The 27,590-nt window shown below is 38.7% G+C and overlaps 1 protein-coding gene across 2 annotated transcripts in view; it reads right to left on the bottom strand.

Moving 5' to 3' along the window:
- abhd18 (abhydrolase domain containing 18) overlaps positions 1-26,304 on the bottom strand; it is a 51,001-nt gene extending 24,697 nt beyond the window's left edge. The window contains exons 1-4 of one of the 2 annotated variants that reach the window (XM_029512508.1): positions 26,232-26,304; positions 8,940-9,048; positions 3,819-3,903; positions 3,641-3,741 (exon numbers count right to left, since the gene is read on the bottom strand). In XM_029512508.1, the coding sequence (XP_029368368.1) occupies positions 3,641-3,741; positions 3,819-3,903; positions 8,940-9,031 (278 nt within the window). In that variant the 5' untranslated portion in view covers positions 9,032-9,048; positions 26,232-26,304. Of the gene's footprint in view, positions 1-3,640; positions 3,762-3,818; positions 3,904-8,939; positions 9,049-26,231 lie in introns of those variants that run through there. The other variant, XM_029512509.1, reaches the window with a different exon arrangement.
- Between the last annotated feature and the right edge of the window lie 1,286 nt (positions 26,305-27,590).

Below are 27,590 nucleotides of genomic sequence, written 5' to 3'. Positions count from 1 at the left end.
CAAACAAAATAGCCTGCAATACAGACAGTATGACACTTCTCAAATATGCGAACAACATGGCTTTGGTGACTCAACTGACAGACGCTAACAGCCTGGCTGCAGGTCTTATTGAGCTAAATATTTCTAAGACCAAAGAGCTGTGCTGCTGCAAGCGAATGCAGGTGACGTGGCTCACATACTAATAGACCCACTGGAGCTCAAAGAGCAGAGTAGGTGAAGGCCTTAAGGTACCTGGGTATTTATGTGAACAGAACATTGTCCTTTGCCCATGCTAATCCATCTATAGATCCCTTTATTGTATACAAACAATCCGAGCCTTACGAGAATGCGCACGCAGCTTGGGGCCAGAAAATGTCAGAGCAGAGCATAGAAGAGAACATGGATATCAATGAGGCTCCACCAAATTATTTGGATTATTCGGAATACGTGTTTTCATTGTCTATTAAGGACCGCGGGAATACCTCAAAAAATTTGCCAATGGCTAATTAGCCAACTTTTAGCCAATGGCGATAGTCTGCCTGACCCAGCTTCATTAAAAGATTGGGGAGACAATGTTAGCAAGTTAGCATTTAAGTTAGCATTTAGCATTATTTTTTTCAGAGAAACTTTAAAATCAAATCAAATCAAATCAGATTTATTTGTATAGTGCCAAATCATAACAAAGTTACATCAAGTTACATATAGAGCAGGTCTAGACCAAACTCTTTATAAATGTATTTAAAGAGACCCAACAGATCCCCCAATGAGCAAGCACTTGGTGACAGTGGCAAGGAAAAACTTCCTTTAAGAGGCAGAAACCTCGGGCAGAACCAGGCTCGGCAGCGTGGCATGACTGCTTCATGCTGCATGAAGTTCATACAGTTGATGTTGTATGGAGTTCAAGAAGATATGGGAGCAGCAGGCATTGCAGGAACATGGGATGGCGATGAGGACAGGAAGAGAGGAGCTGGGAGAGACATGCAGTACACATGCTTAGAACTGGGAAAACAGGGACTTCGGGGAAGCATGGTTATTGTCAGCGCATGCAAGGGGAGTGGGTGGGGGGGGGGGAGAGATTGGGAGATGAGCAAGCACTTGGCAACAGTGGCAAGGAAAAACTTCCTTTAAGAGGCAGAAACCTCGGGCAGAACCAGGCCTTCCCCCAGCAGCCTAGGCCTACAGCAGCATAGCTAAAGAGTAGAGGACTTTAACTTTTTAACTATCAGCTCTGTCATACAGGAAAGTTTTAAGCCTGGTCTTGAAAATTACTAGAGAGTCCGCCCCCCGGACAGATACTGGAAGTTGGTTCCAAAGAAGAGGATGATAACTGAAAGATCTGCCTCCAGATTTACTCTTGGAGACTCTAGGAACCACAAGTAAACCTCCATCTAGAGAGCGGAGTGGCCTGCTAGGACAGTAAGGAACTATGAGCTCTCTGAGATATGATGGAGCTTGGCCATTAAGAGCTTTATATGTTAAAAGAAGGATTTTGAATTCTACTCTATATTTTACTGGCAGCCAATGAAGAGCAGCTAACAGGAGAGATGTGATCTCTTTTCCTAGTTCCTGTTAATATTCGTGCAGCAGCGTTCTGAATCATCTGAAGGCCTTTTAGAGATTTGTTTGGACATCCAGATAGTAATGAGTTACAGTAGTCCAGCCTAGAAGTTACAAATGCATGGACTGGTTTTTCTGCATCATCCTGAGAAAGGATGTTTCTGATTTTCCTAATGTTTCTCAGGTGGAAGAAAGCTGCCCTACTAACTTGTTTTATGTGAGGGACAAAGGACATGTCCTGGTCAAAAATTACTCCAAGGCTTCTTACAGTGGAGCTGGAAGCCAAAGTAATGACGTCCAGACTGATTAGATGATTAGATAGTATTTTTCTGAGGTGCTTAGGACCGAGTACAAGAACTTCTGTTTTGTCAGAGTTGAGAAGTAAAAAATTTCCAGTCATCCAGACTTTTGTGTTCAAGACATGCCTGCAGTCTGCAGTCTGAGTGACTTCATTTGGCTTCATTGATAGGTACAGCTGAGTATCGTCTGCGTTGCAGTGGAAGTTGATGCTGTGTTTCCTGATAATGTTGCCTAGAGGAAGCAGATAAAGCGTAAAGAGGATTGGTCCAAGTACCGAACCCTGCGGGACTCCATGACTGACTACAGTACATGAGGAGGAGCTGTTGTTTACACGAACAAACTGATGTCTATCTGATGAGTAGGATTTGAACCACCTTAGTGCAGTTCCTTTAATTCCAATTTCATGTTCCAGTTTCTGTAGTAAAATATTATGATCTATGGTGTCGAATGCAGCACTAAGATCTAGAAGGAGAAGTATGGAGGCTGATCCATTGTCTGAGGCCATTAGAATGTCATTGGAGACTTTAACCAGTGCTGTTTCTGTGCTATGATGGGCTCTAAATCCTGACTGACACTCTTCAAACAAACTGTTCCCATCCAGATGCCCGTGTAGTTGTTTTGCTACAGCTTTCTCAATTATTTTAGAAATAAATGGAAGGTTCGATATGGGTCTATAGTTTGCCAAAACATCTGGATCAAGATTAGGCTTTTTAAGCTGTGGTTTGATGACCGCAGTCTTAAGTGCCTGAGGTACATAACCCAGAAATAAAGTCAGATTAACCAAATCTAGAATGAACGGCTCAATTAAATAAAAGATCTCTTTAAAGAGGCTAGTTGGTACTGGGTCTAATAGACAGGTTGAAGGTCTGGATGATGAAACTATAGAAGCTAGCTCTGAGAGATTCAGAGGTGAGAATCATTCCATATGTAAAAGAGGCGTCACAGCTGATTCAGGAGTTGCTGTATTCAGTAGGAGATTTTTATCTAATGTAGGCAAGAGCTGATAAATTCTTTCTCTGATCGTGAGAATTTTATCTGTAGAAAAATTTATAAAATCATCACTGCTTAGAGCTAAGGGGATCACTGTTTCAACTTTACAGAATAGCAACCAAAACAGCGCACATAATTATTATTTATTGTGTGTTTAGTTAAATTAGACGAACAGAATGGCCCTTACGCATTTAGCTGTCCTGTTAGAGCTTATGCAAAGTGACATTCCCCCATTGACTTTGGGAGAGTTCTGGCCCCAAGCAAATTTTTGTCTATAAAACAATTTTGTCTGTGTTACTGAAGACTATGAAGAACCCCCTGGGTTGCAACGGGTATTGGAGATAATCCCAGCTGACATAGGGTGAGGAGCGGATGCACCCTGGATAAGTTGCCAATCCATCACAGGGTCAACACATCGTCTCAGACAAAGATGAACAACCACTGACACTCATATCTACATCCAATTTAGAGTCACCAATTAATCTAAACACACGTCTTTGGACGGTGGGAGGAAACCGGAGTACCCAGAGGAAACCCATGCAAGCACGGGGAGAACATGCAAAGAAGAAGAAGTCTGCAAAGAAAGGCCACGGAACCCAACCCAAACCTTGCGAGGCAACAGTGCTAACCACTATGCTAGTTGTTCATTTGTATTTCTGAAATATTTTGATCAGATTTGTAAATTTCCATTTTACAATAATCATATTTCATCAGAAAAAGAAGGATCACCATAAAGTCTCCAGTGATCACGGGGCCAGGCCAACATAAGCTTCTTCAGCAGTGAGAATGGAAAAGACAACATCATGTTGTATACCTGGCTTTGACAGCCTCTTTTGGCAGGATTCCAGGGACCAAGTGCTCCAGAGGGGAGATGAAAACCCCATCATGGATCTGACAGTCAGAATGATCTTCTGTCTGGACAGAAATACACAGATCTGAGAAAACAAAAAAAATTCCTGTATACTGGTGAGTAGGGATGACACATAGAGTACCTTATTTATGTAAACTGGATAGTCCTCGGGCACCAGAGACTTGCACTTCTCTCTGTCTCCAATGATCTTACGGAACTCAAAGATTCTGCATAACACAAATGGGTGGAAAACAGTCTTATCTCTTCTTTAAACATATTCTTACATGTTATAGACCCTTAAGCAGCACACTCCAATTACCTGGGTGTAATGTAGGAAATAGTTTTAGTGAAAAACTGTTTAATTTTTGAAAACTAGCTGCCAGTTGCCATGTTAACTTACTTTGTCAAGCAAACCCGCTGGGTGGCAGGGTTTCTTAATAAAAACCTGAGTTTCTGTCTGTCTCTGCCCTTCTTGTTATGGTTTGAGAAGCATCGACCACAAAGTGCAGTTCTGAAAAGATTTATTTTAAAATTATGTTGGAAAAGGATGCTGAAAATCCCAATCTTACATTCATTTCTCACACAAGACCTGTCTTATCACCAATCAGTCAGTGTGAGGACGGACACAGGTGTCTGACATTTTTAACTCAATCAGCTCCTCTGCATAGAAACACTTATCACACATACATCACTAGAATATTTGTGTGAAGATGGTGCAGTTTAATATATTGTAACATTCAATAAATAGAGTTGAAATGTACTTGTATAGTCTTTTTATATTTTTTTATTATTTTTATGGTTTATATATTTTAATTGTCTCAAACAGGTCACAACTGAATATACATATTTGGACAATTATAAAAAAAAATATATGCAGAAACAGTCCAGAAACTCATTTAGAAAAAGATTACTGGTTATAAATCAAATGAGAAGAAGGGGCATTGGGAAATTCAAGTATAAGGCACTTCTGCATTGTTCCCAGTTTACATACATTTCTATATACTTTCTATTCTTGCATCTTCTACTGCTTATCTGTTTCATGGGTGATGCTTGAACCAAAACTAGCTCACACTGGGAAAGGGCGGGGTACACCCTGGAGAGGTTGCCAGTCCATCACAGGGCCGACATACAGAGATAGACAGAGACAAACAACCTATGGACAATTTAGAGTCACTGATTAATCTAAACATGCGCGTCTTTGGATGCTGGGAGAAAACCGGAGTACACAGAGGAAACCCACACAAGTATGGAGAGAACATGCAAACTCAACAGAGAAAGGCCATAGGCCCGGGAACCGAACACACGGCCTTCTTATTGTGGGGCAACAGTGCTAACCACTATGCTGCCGTGATTCTCTATACAATCTATGGTTTTAACATATTGACTTCATCTAAAATTCTTCCACACTTGCTGTTATTTTTAAAGATAAATATGCATCTACGTCACACAATCTGTCCAATTATACTGGAGAAACATTTTGGCTTTTTACCGTATTTCTCATACAAACAAAGATATCTAATACTCAGAGTTGCTTGGACCAGCAAAATCTGCTGTCAGGGTTTGAAGAATGCTTCATTTTCTTCAAAAAATTAAGCATTCTGGCATAGTCAGTGGGAAGGGAAAGCTATATTTTCTCAGGAGGGGTTTTAATTTTAGTCAGCCTGAAGTTTAATGGCGAGATTCTGTATACTGAGGCTTCTGATGCTGGCAGATGGGCTTTGGTAGTAATTAAATCTGGGGATAATATATTTATTTTGGTAAATGTTTATGGATTTAATGCAAGAAGCTCCAACATCACACTCCTTTTTTTGATATAATTCTGCAAGTTAAAAACTAATTTCCTTCAGCATTTGTGATTGTTGGTGGGGACTTTTTAACGAGGCTCCAAAGTTATGTACAGAGAGATACCCTTCAAGAGGAACTCAAGATAATAGATATAGAATAGATATTTCCTTCTCAAATTCAAATTTTACTGGAGCAACTACAGCAAACCTGGATATTGAAAATTAATTCTTTCTTTTTACAGCAATCTCAATATCAGCTGGGTATTAAGCAAATTATTATGAAATACCAGTCAATGTCTGAAATTCGTCTTTACGTTGAAGTGGGAGTTATTCAAATTTGAATGCCAAAGGCTTTCAATAAGTTTTGGTAAACAACATTCCCAAGATAAAAACAAGGCTTATGCTGACAATATAAAAGAGTTGAATGATATATTAAACATTCCTGTTCCAAGTGATGAAGACAAAGCCAGATTACACTCTTGGTCTTTTTCCCCCCAAACAAAGCGAAGGGGGCGTTCATAAGGTCTCAAGCCAGATGGTTGGAACATGGAGTAAAAAATTATTTTTTAGTTTTGAGAAAAAAAACGTAGTGAAGCAAGGAAAATCTTTTCTCTATATATTGACAATAACCTCTCTAAAAATGAAAAGGAAATTTCTTAATTTGTCTCTCATTTTTATCAGAAATTATACACTTCCTCATTTGACCCGCAGGCTTGTCGTTATATTTTTGTCAGAGTATCCCCATTTATTCCTAAAATCTGTAGGCAAAATTGTGAGCTTTGTGAAGGTCCACTTACACCAGAAAAAGTACAGTCTGTTACTACAAAGATGCCATCAAATAAAAGTCCTGGTCCAGATAGATTGCCTTATGAATTCTATGTAACATTTTGGGAAGACCTAAAACACATTATTGGAAGCTTTTGTTGATGGTGCCAAAAATAATAAGTTAACAAATTATTTGCTGCACTATGTGCTAATAGATTAAAAATATGTTTAGAGGAAATTATTTCTGTAACAGTCGGGTTTTATGAAGGGTCGGCACATCTCTAATAATATTCGTCTTGTTCTAGACATTTTAGATTTGATGAAAGTTCACTGATTTTGGTTTTGGACTTTTACAATGCTTTTGATACTGTCAAATACCCTTTTATTTTCAATGCTTTAGAATACTGTAGGTTTAAAGAAAACTTTAGGAATATCATAAGTACTCTTTATACTAATATCAATAGCTGTATATCTCTAGCTAATGGTACCTCATCGAATTTTAATTTAAAACATGTGATAAGACAAAGTCTCGCTTTTCTTATTTTTGACAACTGCTGAACTTCTTAATTTGTTTATTATCAATTGTGTGAATATAGAAGGTATGAAGATAGGAGACAATGCTCTAACCATCAGTCAGCTGGCTGATGATACAAGTCTGTCAAAATGAGTTTCAAGTCCCTATTGTTATGGATGCCTTAAAAATGTTTTCTCGCTATTAATAAGAAGAAGTGTGAGATATTGACTGTACATGATTTTGACATACTGTTAATGGATGGCATAGAGGTTAAAAAAAAAAACTGGTGAAATATCTAGGAATTATAATTAGTAAATCTAAGAATGAAAGGATCTCTCAAAATTTTGTGCCAAAAATTTAAAATCTTTCTATTTTTAATTGTTGGTTACAAAGAGACCTTACCATTTTTTTTTTTAACTTTCTAAGGCCGAAGGTTTATCTAGGTTAGTGTATCCAGCTTTGTCTTTATATATCAATCAGAAAACGTGCAGCTATTGATTCACTCTTATTTAAGTTCATTTGGAAGCACACGACTGAATATGTAAAGAGGAAAACACTCATTAGTATATATAATAGTATATTTAAAATTAACTGGTTTAAACATTGTTTAGTACAGAATAATGCCCCTTGGTTTTATATATCCAATTTCCTGTTTGATAAATGTGGTGGTTTAACATTTTTGCTTACATGCAATTTTATCTCAAGTAGACTGCCTGTTAAGCTTGCCAACTTCCATAAACAAGCCCTGAACACATGGAAAACACAACTTCTCTCCACACACGTATGTTGTGGAATAATCAGCATGTTGTATACAGAAATAAGACCTTTTTTTTGTTTTTTTTTAAATTGGTATGACCAAGGTATTATGTTTATTTTTGAACTTCTAAATAATACTGGGGACCTAGCCACTTATGAAGAATTCACCCAACCGAGAGGATTATAAGTTTCTCGCCCTTTGCATTCCACAGTACCAAAAAGCATACCTACTAACTTGCTATCTCTAATTAAATCGTCTTGTTTGTATAATCCTTGCTCAGCAAATATCCCTGCGCTGTAGCTTTTGAGGAACATTCTTGTAATAATGCTCATATTAGGAGTGTTTTTACTTCTCTTCATAGTCAATATCCAAACTCCTTTCATCGTTGGAGAGTAATGTTTCCTTACACAGTAGGAATGTCTGGACTGAATTTAACAAATTTCTTTCCCCAAATAAAGTTAAAGAAGTTCATATTAAACTGTTGCAATGATACAATCCCTGCAATGAATTCATTCACTCAGTTTAGACCTGAGGTGTCCCCTTTATGTTCCTTCTGCAAAGAAGACAAGGAGTCTTTTACTCATTTACTTTATGGATGTCCACATTCTTCTTCTTTTTGGACTCAAATATCTTTATTACTTTGTCAGTCTCACTTTCTGTAATGGTGACCAGTCACCATTACAGAAAGAAGGTCTTATTTTTGAGTGTTGAATCTAACAATAAGAAAGTTCATAATTTGATTAAATTGCTGTGTTCACTGGGTAAATATCATATTCATAAAGCTAGATTTCTTGAGTTTATCCCAAATGAAATTTTGTTTCATGTTGAACTTATCTACTTGTCAGTTTTTATTTACTTTTGCACGTTTTTTTGTCTATTTGTTTTCTGGTATTATTTTTTAACTTTTCCTAAATGCTGTATTCCCTGTACTTACATGGTGATGCTGTTGTTTGTATTGTATTCTGTCTAAAAGACTTGAATAAAGTCTGTTTAAAAAAAAAAAAAAAAGATTGTCAGATCACTTTGTTATCCACCATCAGACTTGTGTGTGCAGAAACACCTCCGACCACCGATAGGCACTGTCTGCCATTGTTAACCGCAAACTTGGTGCAGCTCCACCGATTGTTTACGTGTGATGTGGCCTTACTCAGGAGCCACGCCATCTTGGACCAAGGCAACGTTTACAGTTTGGTTATTGGGCCCGGTTTTCGGGTGTTGTCCCACATTATTAATTGAATTTAATAATTTCTGATTTATTCCGCACACCACAAAGGCAGTGTCTTCTAAACCTTAAGGTTAAATGTCTTTCTCATTAATTTTTGTCTTCTGTTAAGGATCAAATTACACTTGGTTGTACACATAGAGTATGTTGTGCATTGTGCACTAGCCATATTCTCAATACCCCTTAGGTCTAAATTTATACTGTTATGCTGTTTTCCATACCTCTTGAGATCTTCTGGCTTTCCCCATCCTCCAATGAAGAGTTTGGTGAGGAGCAGCCGTCTGTAAAATATATCCAGTCTGCTCACACCCATGGACGAGCACCTGGCATCTACACACAGACACATACCACATTATAATGTGCAAAAAAAAAAGAAGAAAAAAAATCATCTCATATTAAGAAATCAGACAATGTCTCAGGGGTGCCTTGTCCCCATAAAAACTGAGGAGAACAAGTAGTTGACTAAGACCTCTGATGTACTTTTGCAAGTGGTAGCACTGAAATAAATAATTACTCTATGGTGTGGAATAGGGCAGCATGGCAGCATAGTGGTAAGCCCTGTTACCTCACAGCAAGAAAGTCATGGGTTCTTTTCCCAGGATAGGGGCCTTTCTGTGTGGAATTTGCATGTTGTCCCCATCCTTGGTGGCAGAAGATGAATGAATGTACTTGATGGTTGACCTTTGCAGACCCAAGCAATACCAGGTCCAAACCCAGTACTTAATTTAATGCCTTATTACCGACAGAATGGGTATTTCGGTTATTATTTCCGCTCAAGTCCAGTTGTTGTAATGGTCACAGATGAGAAATGAAAATCATTTAGAATGTGCTTTGTTGTGAAACATAAACATGATATCTACACAAATAAGCATGTTAAAGACCACAACTTGTGATGGAAATACACACCAAAACTTGAAATGTATTATTTCCAAGTACAGCCACTACTCTACTTATGAACATTTGTTTTACATTAATAGATACGTACACACCACAAGTTAAAATTGTTTTTGGAACACTCCCCTTGCCGACCATAACCTCAAATTTTTTCTGTGTGGCTCTTCTGCCTAGTGTGGGAGAAAGACAAGGTTCAGAGGCCTTGTCTCTGTTCACGCGTCAATATGAGAGTCAGGTCATCAGGACCTGCTCTGGTGCCTACCAAGTCAAAACGATAAGTAGAAGACATCTGGGTGCCAGGACAGAGAACTACACCACACACACATAGTGCTGCACAATCATTATGGTTGAAGTTCAAGATAAGGGTGAAGGCTAGGTATAAGAAGCATGTCACATGTTTTTCTGGTTGGTCCTCTCTCTGACTACGTTGTTAGTAGGGCTGATGTGAATAAACAGATTCCCCATCTGACACCTGTGTCCGGACAACCTGATTTCCTCTTTCCACCTCTTTCCGCTACAACACTAGTACAAATTTCGCTGTTACTCAAGCCATGCAGGACCACAGCCTACATCACCCCAGCATCATACTCCTTTGTATTTGCATGCTCTGTTACGAACAAAAAAACCATTCAAGACACAAACAGCCATTTGGAACGTAACTCATTCGTACGTTGAGGAGTGTCTGTAAATACTTCAGAGTAGAGTTGGGACCAAACCGATCCAATGTTGGGATCGGATGCTGACACTAACATAATTCATTGATCAGATATCAGAATGACCAGTTAGTTATCAATGTAGATTCATAGGCAGATGTTTTTATGAATAATACAAAGGTAATTACACAACTTTAAGCCCTTAGCAAAAATACTGTAGCACAACTTAATTAACTGATCAATTAGTTATTAACTATTAGGGCTACCTCTGAAAAAAGTCAATTAATTGATCTATAGGGGATTCTTCAAGTCAAGTAGTGTGGTTTTGTTTTTTGCTGTTTGTTTAGTTTTTATTTTGTCACTCAGTGTGCATGACAATAACAGGATTGAAGAGAGTTTACTAAAATGCACAAGCGTAACATTTCAACAAACACTGTCAACGACTAAGCAAAGTCAGATGGATGTGAAAAGTGGGTGGCTGTTGTCATGACAATAGCAGTGTTTCCATAATTTTTTATTTTTTTTTGCAAAATAAAATCAATATTTCTAAAAATTTCGACAATGTCCAGTTGCTATTTGCAGGTGTTTTAATTGAAGGATGTTTAGCGCATGAGCTGTATTTCTCATAGTCTAATCTTGCAACATCCCATAATTCTTGTAAAATCTCCTCCCACAAGAGATTTGCATTTCCATGGAGGTGTAAATAGGAAAAAATGGTTCCCATTAAGCTTTTGCGTAATTTTATTTATTTATTTTTTTGATATTTAAGAGGTTTTTTGTAATGCAGGTGTGTCCATTACCAGTTTGTGGTTTGTTTTTGTTTTCTTTTTCGATATTTAGGTTTGCCCATTTCTGGGAATAGTGGAAATGAACTGAATGCAGCAAACCTGATTCTGTGTTCAGATATGTTAACCAGCATGCCATCCTTGGAAACTGAACTGTGAGAGGGCTATGCTCTACATTAACGCTCCCCTAAAAGAGGAGGTGACCTCTGATTGTTTTTGTTTGTTTTGTTTTTGTTTTCTTTTTCGATATTTAGGTTTGCCCATTTCTGGGAATAGTGGAAATGAACTGAATGCAGCAAACCTGATTCTGTGTTCAGATATGTTAACCAGCATGCCATCCTTGGAAACTGAACTGTGAGAGGGCTATGCTCTACATTAACGCTCCCCTAAAAGAGGAGGTGACCTCTGATTAAAATTTAGTATGTAGCTCCTCTAGGTAGTAAGCATGAGACCTGAGATCGTTTAAAAACAGGGTTTATTCACAGTAAAACAGACAAACAAATTAATGAGCTAATGCAGAGCTTGTAGGTAATGCAATTACACAAATACACTAATAAACCATACCTCGTAGGCTGCACACTACTAAAAGGGGCTGAATCTTGTCTGTCTTCTTTGTTTACATTTTATTTATTGTAACTCTTTATTTTTATTTAACTTTACCGAGCTTGGAGACAACCGATCATATAGTTTCTCTGCCAGGTGGTGTATCGTTAAAAGGGGTACCGTGTAGAAACAAAAAACAATGAGCCATGCTGGAACTGAAATAGGTAGTTAGTAACAAAAGACAAAAGAATGACAACACATTAAACTGGCACGTAAGGCAGTTAAAGTTTATGTCTAAGCTGATTTTACTGGTTTAACCCGACTAACAGCATTATGGGCTGGGTACAGGCTGATAATTTAACAGCCCTATGACATCCAATAGTCCCTGTATTTTTTCTCTCCCAGAATTGTCTTCCAGAATTAAACTTATAGTTGGAGCGCTGCACCATCTGAGGATCTGGAAAAACTCCAGCAGGGTATTCAGGGTGGTGAGGTGAGGAGATTGAAGAGACTGATGAAAACAATAAATGGTGAGAAAGTTGATAGTTTGTCAGTGCTGACAGAGTTTCAGGGCTTGGTGCTTCCTGATAAAATAAAAGTAGGCTGTATGAATTTTCCAGTCAGACCTTATGTTCTTCCTTCACTTCGATGTTACAAGTGCCAGACTTACGGGCATATCGCAAAAGCTTGCAATGGGAAGCAAAGGTGTCCTAAGTGCAGAGGTGAACACAGATTGGAGGACTGTGGAAAGAATGTACAGGCTAAATGTTGAAATTTTGGCCAGCACGGTGTGACATATGATGGTTATGAAGTCAGGAAAAGAGCAGTGGAAATTCAACAGGTGAAAATGGTTAACTACATAATCATTATTATTGTTATTCTGAACCAGTGAAGAGAGAGTGAAGAGGGAATGGAGGAAAAAGGAAACATCAGTCAAAATTCAAGATCAGGAGAAGCCCAAAGAATTCAGAATTTCTGAATTTGTTCATTGTTTATGTAATGATCTGTACAGATCAAGTCAAACACAAAACGGAGAAAACAAAACGGGGATAGGACCTAATGACTATTCTTCAGTGGAATGCAAGGAGTTGTGATGGAAAATTCTGACATTGACTGTTCTGCCAGTTAATCCAGGTTGCTGTGACATGAACTAAGTGTACCATGGACAAAGACACACCAAGGTAGTTATGTCTCAGCAAGATAGATTGTTCAAACAAGTATGGCAATGATGACACTAGCACCATACGTTTTGCCTACTAACACCCTTTTCAAGAAACACTATATAAACTATGCTTTGAGGGCTCGAGGCTCTCTCACTGACCGTTCATACGGTTGTATGTGAGTAAGCATTCATTGAATGCTATGAAACTCAAAAAAAGACAGCTGATGTGAGCAGACTCTTCTTCCAAGGTTTTTGTCAACTTTTTGCCACCACAGAGTTAAATAGCAAATGGACAAGAGTTTAAAGGATATATTGGTGATATTCCAAAAAAAACAACAACAAATAAACAGAGATTATATGCATTCAAGAGACATGGCTAAAGCCAGCATTGGGTTTTTGTGATTAGAGGTTATAATAGCATACACAGAGATAGAATGGAGGGAAGTGGGGGAGGGCACATAATATTTGTGAAACAAGGAATGCAGTATAGAGAACTGGAGAAAGGTAAAGACTATTAAATGATTGTAATTGAAAGTGAACAAAAGATGGTGTCAAAATAGTACATTTTTACAACTGCTGTAAGAAGCTTTCATTAGAATTAATGGAGGGATAAGCTGTACATTTAGATGGAAAATTTTTTTGTTGTGGTGATTTTAATGTTCATAGCATATTATGGGTAGCCATAATGATGGAAATGGGGAGGTGATTGAAGAACGAATGGAAATCAAAAATCTACTGTGTCGGAATGATGGATATAGTACAAGAATCAATGTTGGAAATAACACAGAATCAGCTATTGATCTTGGTATTAGACAATGTAAGAGACACAACAATATGAAGTGACCATTATCCAATAATAAGTGAAGTAGGGGTGAATGCATGGAAACTTGAGAGACAAAATTAGACCAGACTCAGTGACTAACTCCCTGACAACAAACTTTGGCCCTGCCTTATGTGCCCTAAAGATAATATCTAACTAGCCCAGTGAGCAGTGATAGCTATCATGTCTTTGGGGTCATCAGGTGGGAACCTCCTTTCATCGGTGTTTCGTCTAGTTAGTCCCACGACACCTCCAGGAGGGTAAACAGTGATCACTGGTGTCCCAGAGTCACCCCCCTAATGCCAGCCATCACCACTCCTCACACAAAGACACTATCTCAAACAGCACCACTGACAACTATTCTGACCTCTCACCAACTGAACCAGTGAAAGCGGGGTGGGGATACAAACCCTGGTTCAGGTGGGGGGCATGAAAGTATAGAGGGTGCAGGAGGTGGAGGACAAGCTACACTAGCAAGTTCAGCAACCAAACTCACCTGAACAGTTCTATACTCAAACCAGTTAGTTCAAACCAACACAGACCAACTCACCTGGACTAACCGCCTGGTCTCAAAGAGGTTCAAACAGGCCACACCCTCCACTTAAATGCACCTCCTCTTCCTGGATTTCTTCCTCTGCTTTCCCTAGAGTCTGTCTGTTTTAAGAGCTCCCCCTGCTGGGCCCCCAGCTACTATTACTTCTTCTAATCCAAATCCACTGACTGAATCTTATTGCCTCATCCAACATTTCCTTCACTACTTTCCTCCCCTTCCTCCTAACTCCCTCAACAAAGCAACACCAGATCTTGCTTGTAGCAAGATCTACCCTCTACATCCTACTTCCACTGGACAAATCCTAACCTTCCATCCTCGCTGCTCAGCATACTTACCTAGATCTGCATACCTGAGCTTTTTCCTTTCACATGCTTCTTCAACTGAATCCTCCCACGGAACAGTCAGCTTGATGAAATATACTCTCATTCTACTCCTAGACCACAAAATTATATCAGGCCTTAGTTTTGTACAGGCTATTTCCTGGGAAACAACAAGCTTTCCTCCTAAATCCACCTGCATCTCCCAGTCACTTGCATCCTCTAAGCTGCCTTGCCTCCTTGTTATCTTAACTTTCCCTCCTTCTTAAACAAACTTAATTGCCACTCTCTTTGTCTTAGACCTCCTAAATTTGCCTGCCTCTGTATATCTTCAATGCCTGCAGCTAAGCTTTTTAGAAACTGGTTATGTTGCCACGTATACCTCCATACTCCACAACTCTTTCCAACTAAGCTTTTTCCTCTCTACACCTTCCCAGTTCAACCACTGCCCCTGCTTAGCCTGGGCCACTGCCCTCACACTCCTTAATATTTCCTCCTGTCTACGAACCTGCTCTACAACTAGCTTCTTCTTCTTCTTCTTCTTCTTCTTCTGGGACCTGCTCTACTCCACACCGGTTTGCCTGGGCCAAGCCCTAAGCCTCCCCGGCCTATCTGTACATTACCCACAATCTCTGTATGCCTAAGAGCTGCATTCACTTCCTGCACTGCCATTCTTGGATTCCATTTTCTCCCCTTGGTTGGGTTTGGAACCACCTTAGTAACTACCACATCTTTACTCCCAGATACCAGGAGCTCTGTCCTAACCTTAGTACATTTAAACTCCTCCACTAGACTAGATACTGGGAGCTGAAGTATGCCTTTCCCATACAGTGCCACAGTGCTTTAACATCTCGGAACAACGAACCACTTCCTAATGTAAAAGCTTACTAGTGTTTCCATTTTCTCTGCAGCAGATATTGAAATCTCATATACTGACAGTGGCTACATCAACCTGGAAAATAATCCAAACTGCAAACAACACAGCTTCAACTTTCCTGGAAGTCCTGATTTGTCTATTCTATCCAGTCCCTCAGGAACATCCTTCCTAAACTGCACTACCTGTTCTCCGTCATGCAAATCTGCCTTGTACCACCTACCTAGACTCCTTACTGGTTTTTCCCTTATTATTGAAATTTCCTCTTCATCTATTACAAACTTTTGATCACTTAATCTCCCTCTGCTTACTGAGATACTTCTAGACTTACTAGGCTTGACTTTCATACTAGCCCACTTTAAGTTTTTATGTAGTCTTTTATTAAGTCAAGTATTCTTTTCATACATGGCACCGTTGTAGTTATCGTCATATCATCCATGTATGCCCTAATTGGTGTATCCTATCCTGCCAGCTCTCTCCACCTACAACCCACCTAGAAACTCTAATAATTACCTCCATTGCCATTGTGAAAGATATTGGACAAATTGTTCCTGCACAATGCTGTCCTTACATATTCTGTCTTTTTCATCTTTTTCCTAAGATATTCGGCCCTTCTGAGTATTGCTAGCCTAATTCTCAATTTCTCTTGCAACACATTAATTCCCTCCCTCTCTTCCTCTGTAGCTCTTTTCCATTACTTTCTTAATTGTCTTCTTTCTTTAACAAATTTTTCCATTTCTCTTTGCCATCTAGACTTAGCTACCTGTACTCTTTCAACCGTCTTTCTACATCATCGGAGTAAATTATGTCTCCCATTTTCTCTAATCTATCACTTGGACTTCCTCCTAGTCTGCTCAGAATTATTGACAAGTCCCTGTCGACTGTCTCCCATCCTTTGCTATTTGCCCTAGGCCATCTAACTCTAGCTTCCTGCTCCATATTTCTCTCTCTGACTGTCCTGTTCACCTCAGTATCAGCTGCATCCCTTCTTATAACCTCCTCCTCCACCTCTGAGGCTGTGTTGTTGATATCCTTCAAACTGTGGTTTTCTACCTGTCGCTGGATTTCATCCGAGTCATCTTCCACCTCTGCTCTCGCTGACCCTTGGGGTATTTTCCTTATCTGACTTGTAGCTTATGCTGGTTGTGACAAAGCTGCGAAGCCTTGCCACTGCTACCATGGACTGCTAGCTCATGGCAGCACCTTTGGGGTCTTTGCCTCCTGTCAGCTGTCTGTCCAAGCTGTCACATGGTCTTTCCCTTGTTGTCAGCTGCCCTATTCACAGCAGTCACTAGCTATGCTAGTTTTGAATCTAGAGTGAACACAACAAAAAAATTGGACCAGACTCATGACTAATTCCCTAAAAAACAAACTTTCACCCTGCCCTATGTGCCCTAAAGATAACATCTAACTAAGCCAGTGAGCAGTGATAGCTAACATGTACCTGGGGTCATCAGGTGGGAACCTCCTTTCACCAGTGTTTTGTCTAGTTAGGCCCACGACACCGCATATATTGGATAGATGGGCTTTCGGTAGTGCTGATTGGGGAAAACTAAAGCAGATATATGATAAATAAAATTGCAATACACTGATATAAATGATACAAATGTTTGTGAAACTATCCTAGGGGCAGCAAAGCAAGAAATTCAAAGGAAAGGAGGTAAGGATAAAAAATTGTGCTATGGTGGACAAAAGAATGTGAGAATGCAATAAAATCTGAAAATGAAGCATTTAAAGTGTTAAAAAGAACTCATAATTTCCAGACTTAATGAATATAAAAGGTTGCAGGTTCATGTCAGGAAAGTTATTCAGTGCTAAAAGGTCTTTTGGTGGAAATTTTGCAATTCCATAGGAAGGGAAAAAATATTACTAAAGTATGGGGAATGACAAAAAGAATGAATTGGATTAAAAGAGAGTATGGGTATCCAGGACATGTTGGCGCATACTTTTGTCACATTGCATAGCACAAATAATATTAATGAAGAGGGGAAAAGGAGTAACTGAAAATGAGATACTACTGCAATTGAATGAAGAGACTAATGATTTATTAAATATACTATTTACAATGGCAAAACTGAATCTTGCTCTCAGGAAAACTATGATGCGGGAAAAGATCAGATATGGTATATTATGATAAAATGGCTCAGTGAAACATCTAAGAACATCTTATTGGAATTATATAACAAAGTGTGGGAGGAGGAAAAATTACCACAGAAGCTGTGGTTGTGCCGATTCCTAAACCAGGAAATTACAGGCCTATTGCCCTAACATCTAATTTTGCTAAGTGATGGAGAGGATGATAAATGAAAGATTAATATAGTTTATATAAAGCAAAGGGTATGTAGCAAGATATCGGAGCGGATTTAGTCAAAGAAGAAATAATATTGGCTCAGCTTTATGCCTGGAACATGAAATAACGAAAGCACAAATTAGTATGGAAAGTGTTGTGGCTGTCTTTTTCGAAATAGAAAAAGCATATGATATGATGTGGAAAGAGGGGTTGTCGGGTCACTGGCCCAATGTATAGGTGGATCAAAGACTTTTTAGATAGGAAAGAGTTGTTCAAATCATCTTGTCGTAGAAAATGGAATGCTTCAAGGCAGTATTGATATATACTCCTTTTTTATTCTCTATCATGACAAATGATGTTTTCTTGAGTTTGGAGAAGGGGATGGGATTTTCTCTTTTTGTAGATGATGGGGCAATTTGGATGAGAGGTGGGAATATAGAATTTATTGTACAAAGGCTATGGCTAATATAGATGAATGATCGTTTGGGTGGGGATTTAAGTTCTCAGTAGAGAAAACAAAGAATGTTCTTTACAAGAAAAAAAATTTGACATTAACATGAAATTAAAATTACGTCATCAATTTAAATTTTTATGACTGAGAAAATTAGAATATAACATGGATGGTGCATATTATGGCTGAACAATTAATTGCATTTGTGATAATATCACTATGGCTGATGGCTTAAATGAAAGAAGACATCTGTACCTTTACATCAAATGACTTAAAATGTTGAATTCAATATATTTGAATTCATTTGAAAATTGCATTTATAGGGCTGAATATATGGTGTCCAAAACCTATCCAAACACGAATTTGACCTATTTTTGCCTGTTTTATGTTGTTATTTTGAAGCTTTATAACTCCAGATGTAAACCCACAACTATCAGGGATGGCTGAAATTAATAAAGACCTTCGAAATATGAATTTATTAAATTTCCTGTAGTGTCTTTTATTATAAATTTCATAATTACATTAAAACTTGGGGCAGTAAAAACACACTTTTAGTCGAAATGTCCATTGTTTACGTGTTGACACGGAGCGGAGAGTAAACAATTGGACTAGCTGGCTGCAGGCGGCCGTCGTCAACGTCGCCGTCCTTTTCGTCCTTACTGTACAACATTATCAGCAGCTCCGTCGGTGTAAACACCATATTCTCCATGTTGGTGTAAAAAAGTGTCAAACTTCTCCACGACAGTAACAAAACCGACGGTAAAAATCCGATTAAAACCGGGTTAAAGGGACATCTGGGCCGTCTGGGTACATCACCGCGTGTGTACGTCACTGCCTGTTTGTCCCGTGCGGCTCTGGTCCCGTTACGCAGCCCTTATTTGGGAGGAAGAACGGCCCAATCAGGGATTGTTATACGTCTGCGGAAACCTCAGGGCCTCTGATATTGGAGGGAAAGATTGTTTTCATCGTGACTTTGATTGACAGGAGACGCTGCCTGCGCGTAGTAGATGCGCGGTCTGACGGACCTTTAAATTAGCGTTAGCCAAGAGGGGAAAAAAGACAAAATGTCCGATTAACTGGACACGATCGATAAAATTGAACCGCGGATTATTGTTGGGCACATCTTCGGCTTTATAATGAGGCCAAGCTTGTCCCAACCACTAGGGGGACTGCACGAAGAGGTTAAAAAGGAAGATGTCAGCAGTGTCAGGTGTTGTGCAGAACATGCCATGCTACTGTTGCTACTTCACAGGGCAACACTGCAAACCTCTTCGTAAACCTACTCTAAAACACTTAAAAAAACACCACAAAGCCATTTACGACAGTTGTATGGCTAAAATGCCCGGTATCAGTGTGCCACATGCTAAACCCAAGACAGGCATCACTACCCAAAATGAAAGTGAAAGTGAAAGTGTCACTTTGTATGAGCATAGTTCTAATTGGCATGGGGAAATCACTTGGGCAATAACCAGGTTCATTGCTAAAGACATGGTGCCTCTCAGCATGGTGACCAAGCGTGGGTTCACAGCATTAATAAATACGCTTGATAAACGGAACAGTATGTGTATTTTTTCATTTTTTTATTTTTAACTTTATTTATTAGATTTTACAAAATACTTTCAATGTAGTAAAGGCAAATTGTGTGTTTTAGTTTGAGTGAAATGTTCATTAGATGTCATTTAAAATGATCTTCATTTTGCAGAATGTTTAAAAAGTGCATGCTATTAAACAGTACTTTTTTTCTGTCAATGACTTTGTAAGTTAAGTACATAGAAGGAAATCCAAAGATTGTTGCTCTTATGTTTCTGTAATGAACCGGCAAATAAAAATGTTATTTCTTTCAACTTTTGCATCTTTTTGTGACATCTTTTAATTCTAACAAAGGCACCCAGCCTATGGGAAAGAACATTCTATACTAAATGTATCTAATATTGTGTTGGCCATATTAAAATAATTCATGACATTTTATGGGGAGAAAGAGAGGATAAAATTCTGATTTTAAAAAATGGCATTTAAAATCGCAATTGCAATATTGAACAAAAAAAAAAAAAAAAAATCTGAGTTAGATTATTAACCCTGACTTCTGCATTATTCCCCATACCACTCTGTATATTGACAAAATGGTTACCTATTTATGTATTAATCAGACTGGCACAGAGTCAGGGAGTGTAAGATAGGGATTAGAGATGTATCTGATCATTCCGGGGTGGATCTAACCCTGCAGTTAACTAATCAACTGAAAAATATTCTTTGGAAACTTAGTATGAGCTTTTTAAATGACAAAACGGTACAGAAACATATTCAACAGGAATTTGATACGTATTTACAAAATAATGATCACGGAGAGGTGTATCCAAATACATTATGGGATGCAGCAAAGGCTGCTGTCCAAGGCGAAATATTCGCCACTATGGCCTTTCAGAAAAAGGAAAAACAGAGAAGACTTGTTGAACTACAAGAGAAATGAAGTCATTAGAAATTAGATGCATAGAACAAAAAAAGCCTCAGATATTTACTGGAATAAACAAAATCAAACAAGATATAAATAGTATATGATGAGGAAAGTGAAAAACAACTTAAATTTATCAAACAAAGATATAATGAGACAGGGCACAGGGCTATGAAATTACTTTCCTGGAGGATACGAAAACAACGTGGAAAGAATATGATTTATAAGATTAGAAACCCCAAGACACAAAAGGTCTGCAGCAATTCAGAGGCTATTCAACATGCCTTTAAACTATAGACCCAACCAGCCATTGCAGATATTACAATAATAGAGTCTTTTCTAAGTTCACTAGATCTACCATCTATAGGAGAACAACAACAACAAAATAATAATAATAATTATGGCCGAGATAACAGCAGAAGAACTTCAAAAAGCCATTTAGAGACTGAAAGCTAATAAAGCTCTGGGTTCAGACTGATATCTGTCCGAGCAGTATAAAACATTTAAATTACAGATAGCCCCTGTCCTGCTTAACATTTTCAACTATACATTGAGAACAGGGGAAGGGAAACAGTTATCTCTATTATCCATAAAGAAGTGAAAGATAAAATGGAATGCTGCTCATACAGACCAATATTAGTCTTGAATGTAGACTATATATTATTTGCTTCAATCCTATCTAAGAGACTGGAAGCCACTGCCCTGGAGCAAGTTGATTCAGATCAAACAGGCTCTGTATTAAACAGACAGACACAGGATAATTTAAGGAGAACACTACATGTAATGAGTCATATTAAATCAGGGGAAAAAAAAAAAAAATGAAATTAAAAAAAAATCAGCGTAATGTTGATCAGCCTAAATGCCGAAAAGGCATTTGACTTGGTGGGTTGGGAATATCTATACAGGGTACTTGCAAGATTTGGCTTCAATCATGGTTTTATTAAATGTATTAGAGCGTTGTACTTCTCTTTAACAGCCAGGATCAGGGTTAATGGATACCTGTCGCAAACTTTTTATTTGGAAAGAGGGATACACCAAAGCTGTCCCCTGAATCCAACCCTATTTGTGTTATTCATTGAACCCTTAGCTCAAGTGATTTGAGAGGACAAGGGAGGGCCCAGACCAAGCATCCCTAAATTGATGTCCCTGTTAAAAAATATAATTCACACTCTGGATATAAGCTAAATATCCAAAAAAAAACCCAAAACCTCACAATTAACTATATTCCCAACCCAGATATTAAAGGGGAAGTGAAACGTTCATAATCTTGCTGGTGCTCAGCGATATTAGAATTAACACTTAAAAAAAAAATTGCTATCAAAAAGCTGTAAAACCATAGCTATTATGGATGTATTTCATAAGTTTAGCCTGGTTATTTAGCATGCAAGTCACCATTTTTGAGTAATAAGCTACCAGGTTGGTTGGTTGGTTTGCGGCTGGATGTCAAGATGAGTCTAAACCACAAAGGAAGCATTTATTTTAAAGAAAACATTTTCGGAAATGGATGACGACAAGCTGGACAGGCATTTTGAGTCCCCCTGTCCCATTGCCTATGCCTTTGAGCCCATATGGCGAGTTAACCGACCAGTACTGCATGAGGAAGAGGCAGCGGAGCTGCCGATTGTTTGGGGTGACCCTAACACGGGCTATAAGCATTAAAATTAAAAACAGAGGGCACAGCTTCAGGCTTTAGTCTGTTGATCATTAGTTTGTCTGACTCAAAGGTCTTCATGTATAATCTTCCTCCATAAAATGCTCACTGCAAACCCTGGAGTCAGCGCCAGAAGGAGGATTGCCACTAGCTCGCACTGCAGTACAGCTCTCCGCTCCAGTGGCAGTTTATGGAAACTGACTGTTTTGCCCTGAGTTTTAACCCTATAAAACTAATTTTGACAACCAGGAGCAATACATTAGTGGCCTCCCTTTTGTTTTCAGTGTTGTTGTGGCTCCATCTTTGACCATCTGTCATAAACAACCACTGCTGCTAACAATGTAACTCCTGCCCTCCAACCAACCCAGTGACATCACGGGTTACAGTGGTGGAAAATGGCAGCATCCATGCTACAAAACACTTAAAGGAACACTGCTTTTTTTTGTTTACATTTTCAATCTTTATCAGATAAATTTTGAATATAGTGGACTTCCATTTAGCAAATCACATCAACTTGATTCAGTGCTTAATCTCCCCTTTAAAAGAAAATATAATTTCAAATGGGACTCGTCCCAAACAAAATATTTAGGAATAAACCTTACTGAAGATATGTTAAAACTTTTTGAAAACGACTCCAGCCTCATTAATAGAGAGATCACATCTGACATTTCCAGATGGAGCGTCCTCCCAATAGATATAAGTAATAGAATAGAAATAATGAAAATATGTTGCCATGGCTTCTTCCAGTCATTGCCTCTAGAGGGGCCTCAAAAACAGTTTGAGTGTGGAATGCCTGTATCTCGAGGTTCATTTGGAACAGCAGAAGGCCCACGGTTCAGTTCAAGACAATGCAGCTGAAAAAAGACGAGAGGAAGAGCTTTACCATGCTTACAAGATTATTACTGTATTCACTCTTAAGCTATGGTTTAAGGTTTTGAGGAAGTTACAAATAGAGAAACAGGCTAGAGTCTTGAATTGGATAGCGTATGATCCAGAATTTTAACATGTTATATTGGACGGGGGCTTTAAACAGTGGGTCACCAAAAACAGTACATTTCAGGGTTATGAGTTAATTTCAGACACGTTTGGACAAGAGAAGCAGGATACCATAGATACCTGCAAGTCAGAGACTATTATAATAAAAAATTTACAAAGCAAGGAGGAGAGGGAATTTTATTTGGTGTCTATATTCCACAAGACATACAAAAACAAAACAAACAAAAAAAAAAAAGACGATAAAAAGCCTCTAAAAATCACTCTACGAAATGCATTAAACAAAAATGGGAGAGAGAGTCAGGAACACAAATATCAGAAAAGCTCTGGATGGAAATATGAGAGACACAAGTGACTGCAAACTCTAGATCATTAAGAGCGTTTGGCGGGAAGAATGTAGTGAGATTTCTCATAACCTTTAAGATAACAACACTGCAAACAGGCGCTAAGAGCCAAGCCTTCTGTTGGAGACAAAGTGGAACCTCTATGGCTAACCACTTTCATGTTTTTTGGGCCTGTCTGAAAATCCAGCTATTCTGGAGAGAAGTGTCAAATGAGATTAATAACAAACAAAGACTCTTTGCTCCAACTCCTTGTCCACCATCACGGTTATATGAAAACATCTGCTGTCAGAATGAAGCTGACTCTTCTCTTTTAGCAAGTAGGCTACCGCGCATTAAATTAGACCAACAGAATGGCCCTTAGGCATTTAGCTGTCCTGTTAGAGCTCATGCAATGTGACGTTCTCCCATAGAATTTGGGAGAGTTCAGTGGTTTTCTTGTCCCAAGCTGCATGCGCATTTTTCTGTGAGGGGTCTATTAGCAGTTCAATGGGTTGAAGAGGTGAGACCTCAGAAAACAGTAATATGCTCTGACTCCAGCTCATCTTTGATGAGTAGTGGTGTAACTAAATCGATTAATCAATTTATATTCCTGTGATCCAACTGCATCGACCTGTGCTAGGCTAACTGGCTTTCCAGATGACATATATCGATTAAAAATCATTTGAAATGGTAAAGAATCAATTTTCATCGATATTTGGAAAAAGCACATTGGATGTAAGCACTAAAATTGTATGGATATGTGTTTGTGTGTTGTTTGTTTTTAGCACTTTAGACACGTTAAACATTACTCGATTCAGTCTGCCTGTTTGTGACATCATCGGCACAGGCCGACAGCTGCACAAAAATCAGAATGACAGCAAAACACAGCATGGCGGATGGCGGAGGAGACAGTGAGAAAGAAATTTACAAGCCACCTTTTCGATCCAGTGTGTGGAAACATTTTGGCATTTGCAAAGACTGGGATGTTCTAAATAAGTCGGTAATAAGTGTGTTTGTAGAATATGTAGAAGCCAAATAAAAAAACCACAGAAACGCGATGAATCCTTCCAACCATCTACTAAGGGGCCATGGGATTAAATAAAACACAGAGAGTCCAGGCACCTCTCCTGAAGAAATGTTGGTTGGACTTTATTTTTGAGATTACTATTGTACTCTTTAATGTTGAAAACAACAGCAGAACTAGCAGGTAAACTTACTGTTAATTCAACCTGAAGAAATGATGGTTGCACTTTATTGTGTACTGTTTATATTGAAAATGAGAGCAGAAGGTTAATCTTCTGGTTGCACTACATTCAAATAAAAGGTTCATGTATTTGCCATTAATTTTTGTTTAATTGTTTATAATATCCATAATTAATTTAAACCTGATTTCCCTACAAGATACAAAAGGGATCTCTGAAACGTTGCCTGCGCTGTCCAGTATCCTGGTATTTATTTCAGAATCACACTGGTTGAATTTATGGCTAAAAAGTTTCAGGTCACTGTGTGGATCGGATGTTAAATCATTCTAAATGAACCAAGATCGTCCTTGAATCGAATCAGCAACCATGAATCGTGATTTGAATCGAATCGTTATCATTGTTACATCCCTATCGATGAGCATAAAATATGGACATTCAGACAGCAAAAAAGATATTTTACTGGAAATACAATAAACGACACTGAGAATTCCAGTGATGGCACTGAGCATAACACTAGTATGGATACCAGCTCATGTAGGACTGAGTGGAAATGAAACAGCTGACAGGTCTGCAATAGGGGCAACAAGAAATAACCACATACGCATACAAGTTCCTTTTAGTAGAACAGAAATGAAAACCAAAATTAAGCACAAGTAAATAGAAAGGTGGCAATGGTAAGAAGAAAGAACAGGCAAATGGTTCTATAGAATTCAAGGACAAGTTGGAGTAATGACATAGACAGGAAGATTTCACAAAGGAAACCGTGATATCAAGATTACAATTTGGTGACTCATGACCTAACAGCATACTCTTGAAAACACTCTTGTGGCCAACAGGAAACAATAGAACATGTTGTACTTTACTGTTGAAAGTATTATGATGAGAGAAAAGACCTCAATTTGAGCCTCACAGAAATGTAGTTGAGATTGGATTTAAGAGATATTTTACAGAGAAGTTCAAGTGAAAAATGTTATGACGCAGTGCTGCACTGTCTTAGAATGAATTTTTATAGAGTTTATCGGTTTGTTTTCTTTATTTTTATATTATCCCCTTTCTTTTTAAATAATTGGAGTTGTACCAGATGGCGGCGGTATGCACCATAACGTTGTTTGCCAACCGCCATAAAACACCGAGAAGAAAAAAAAAGCTTCAGACGTCATCAGTCACGTGATAACCGACGATTGATTCAAGCTCCCACACATCGCGGTTCAACAGACTGACACAAGCTTCGCCCATCTCAACCATATACTAACACGTCACTGTGAAGACTGCCGTGCACTGAGATATGAATCGTTCCAAATCAACCAGACACAAAGATGTTCACAAGGTCATTACCGACTGGTCGAACTGCGCTGCCCCTCTATTCGTAACTGTCGTTATATCCCGACTTTCTTGTGGTGACGAGCAGCATTAAGAAAACTATCAGATTTTATGGGCTCCGGGAGAAACTGTCAACCATTACAGTCCGAAGTTCGACTTCAGCTAGCTAGGTGAGCCTAACTCAGTCATTACAAGTGGTCTCAGATGTTAGACTGACGGACAAAGTGCCCTACCTCACGCTGTATACGGCCGTCGTGACCTGCAGACGGGCAGACTCGTCCTCTCGGTTAGCTATAGGCTGCGGTCCTCAGCAGCTTGTTGTGTCGATTTCCGGTGCATTCAAAATAAAAGTGTCATCCATGCGTAATGGTCAAGCCTGTGGGTTACGGTTAGGCATTCATTTGTTCATAAAATTAATAAAAGTGGAGAAAGGTCATAGCCCTGAGGGAAGCCAGTGGAGGATAAAATACAATTCACCTTCACCCTCTGTGGCCTGTTTGTTAAAAAATCAACAAGCCAGCATACTAAGCCCTGGTCAATATTATGCAGATTTGTAAGACATCAGCTAAAATATGTGGTTGTATACAATTAAAAGGAGAAGAAAACTCAATAAAAAGCAGACAAATAAAATTATATGTCCCATCTACAGTACAGGCCAAAAGTTTGGACACACTTTCCTATTCATTTGAATGAGAAGGTGTGTCCAAATTTTGGCCTGTACTGTAGATGACCTGGTACCAGGTTAAGTAGGGTAATGACAGCATCGTCAACACCCCTCCCACTCTATAGGTGGATTGCAATGGGTCCAATGTACTCTTACATGTGCCCAGGAGCTCTGCTTTTATAATCCACTCAAGAGTCTTCATGGTGAGGGAAGTAATAGCAACTGGCCATTTTTTAGATTTCTGGTCTTTGGCAATTGATATTCTTTACAGAGACAAGGGTCCCTACAGAGCTGGAGAGATCTTCTGAAGATGAAAGTGAAGATGCTAGCCAATTTCTCTGCACAATTCTTCAGAAATTTACCCCCATTATGATCTGGTCCGGGGCTCTTCCTCTACTTCACACCAAAAAAATAAAATAAAAATCAAAGACTGCAGCATTCTCCTAGAAACTGCCTCAGCTCCAGCCCTGTGGTCATCTGTGTCTGACCCTTTGCCAAAACCTTTGCTCCACTAAATCAAACATAACAATTAATTTTTGTGCATTCTGGTGTCTTCTAATTGCACTTATCTTTTGAATTGATACTTGTATAAAATCCAGTTAGGGTAGGAATTATGCAGGAATTGGATAAATTGATATTATCCAGTTGAATGAGCTGTATATGGTCTTTTTAATTTAGTGCCACGGGCTATAAGCACAGGGGCCACTACTTCTACACAGTAGAAGTTGCGTTGTCGCAGTCAAATAAATAAATAATTACTGTAATTATACTGTAATATGTTATCTAAATACTGTTTGATGTGTTATTTAGCTTGTGGCAGGAATTGAAAGCCTGATTAACATATTAGTAGTATATTAGTGGTTGATATAATTTTTTCCTGCAGCAATCCAGATAATTCATCATGGGAATCAGTGGACAATGAGACCAA

Source organism: Echeneis naucrates, chromosome 10 (assembly GCF_900963305.1).
Source record: "Echeneis naucrates chromosome 10, fEcheNa1.1, whole genome shotgun sequence".
NCBI classification, from domain to species: Eukaryota; Metazoa; Chordata; class Actinopteri; order Carangiformes; family Echeneidae; genus Echeneis; species Echeneis naucrates.
The sequence above is the reverse complement of the archived record's forward strand: the minus strand, read 5'-3'. Positions and strand labels throughout refer to the sequence as shown.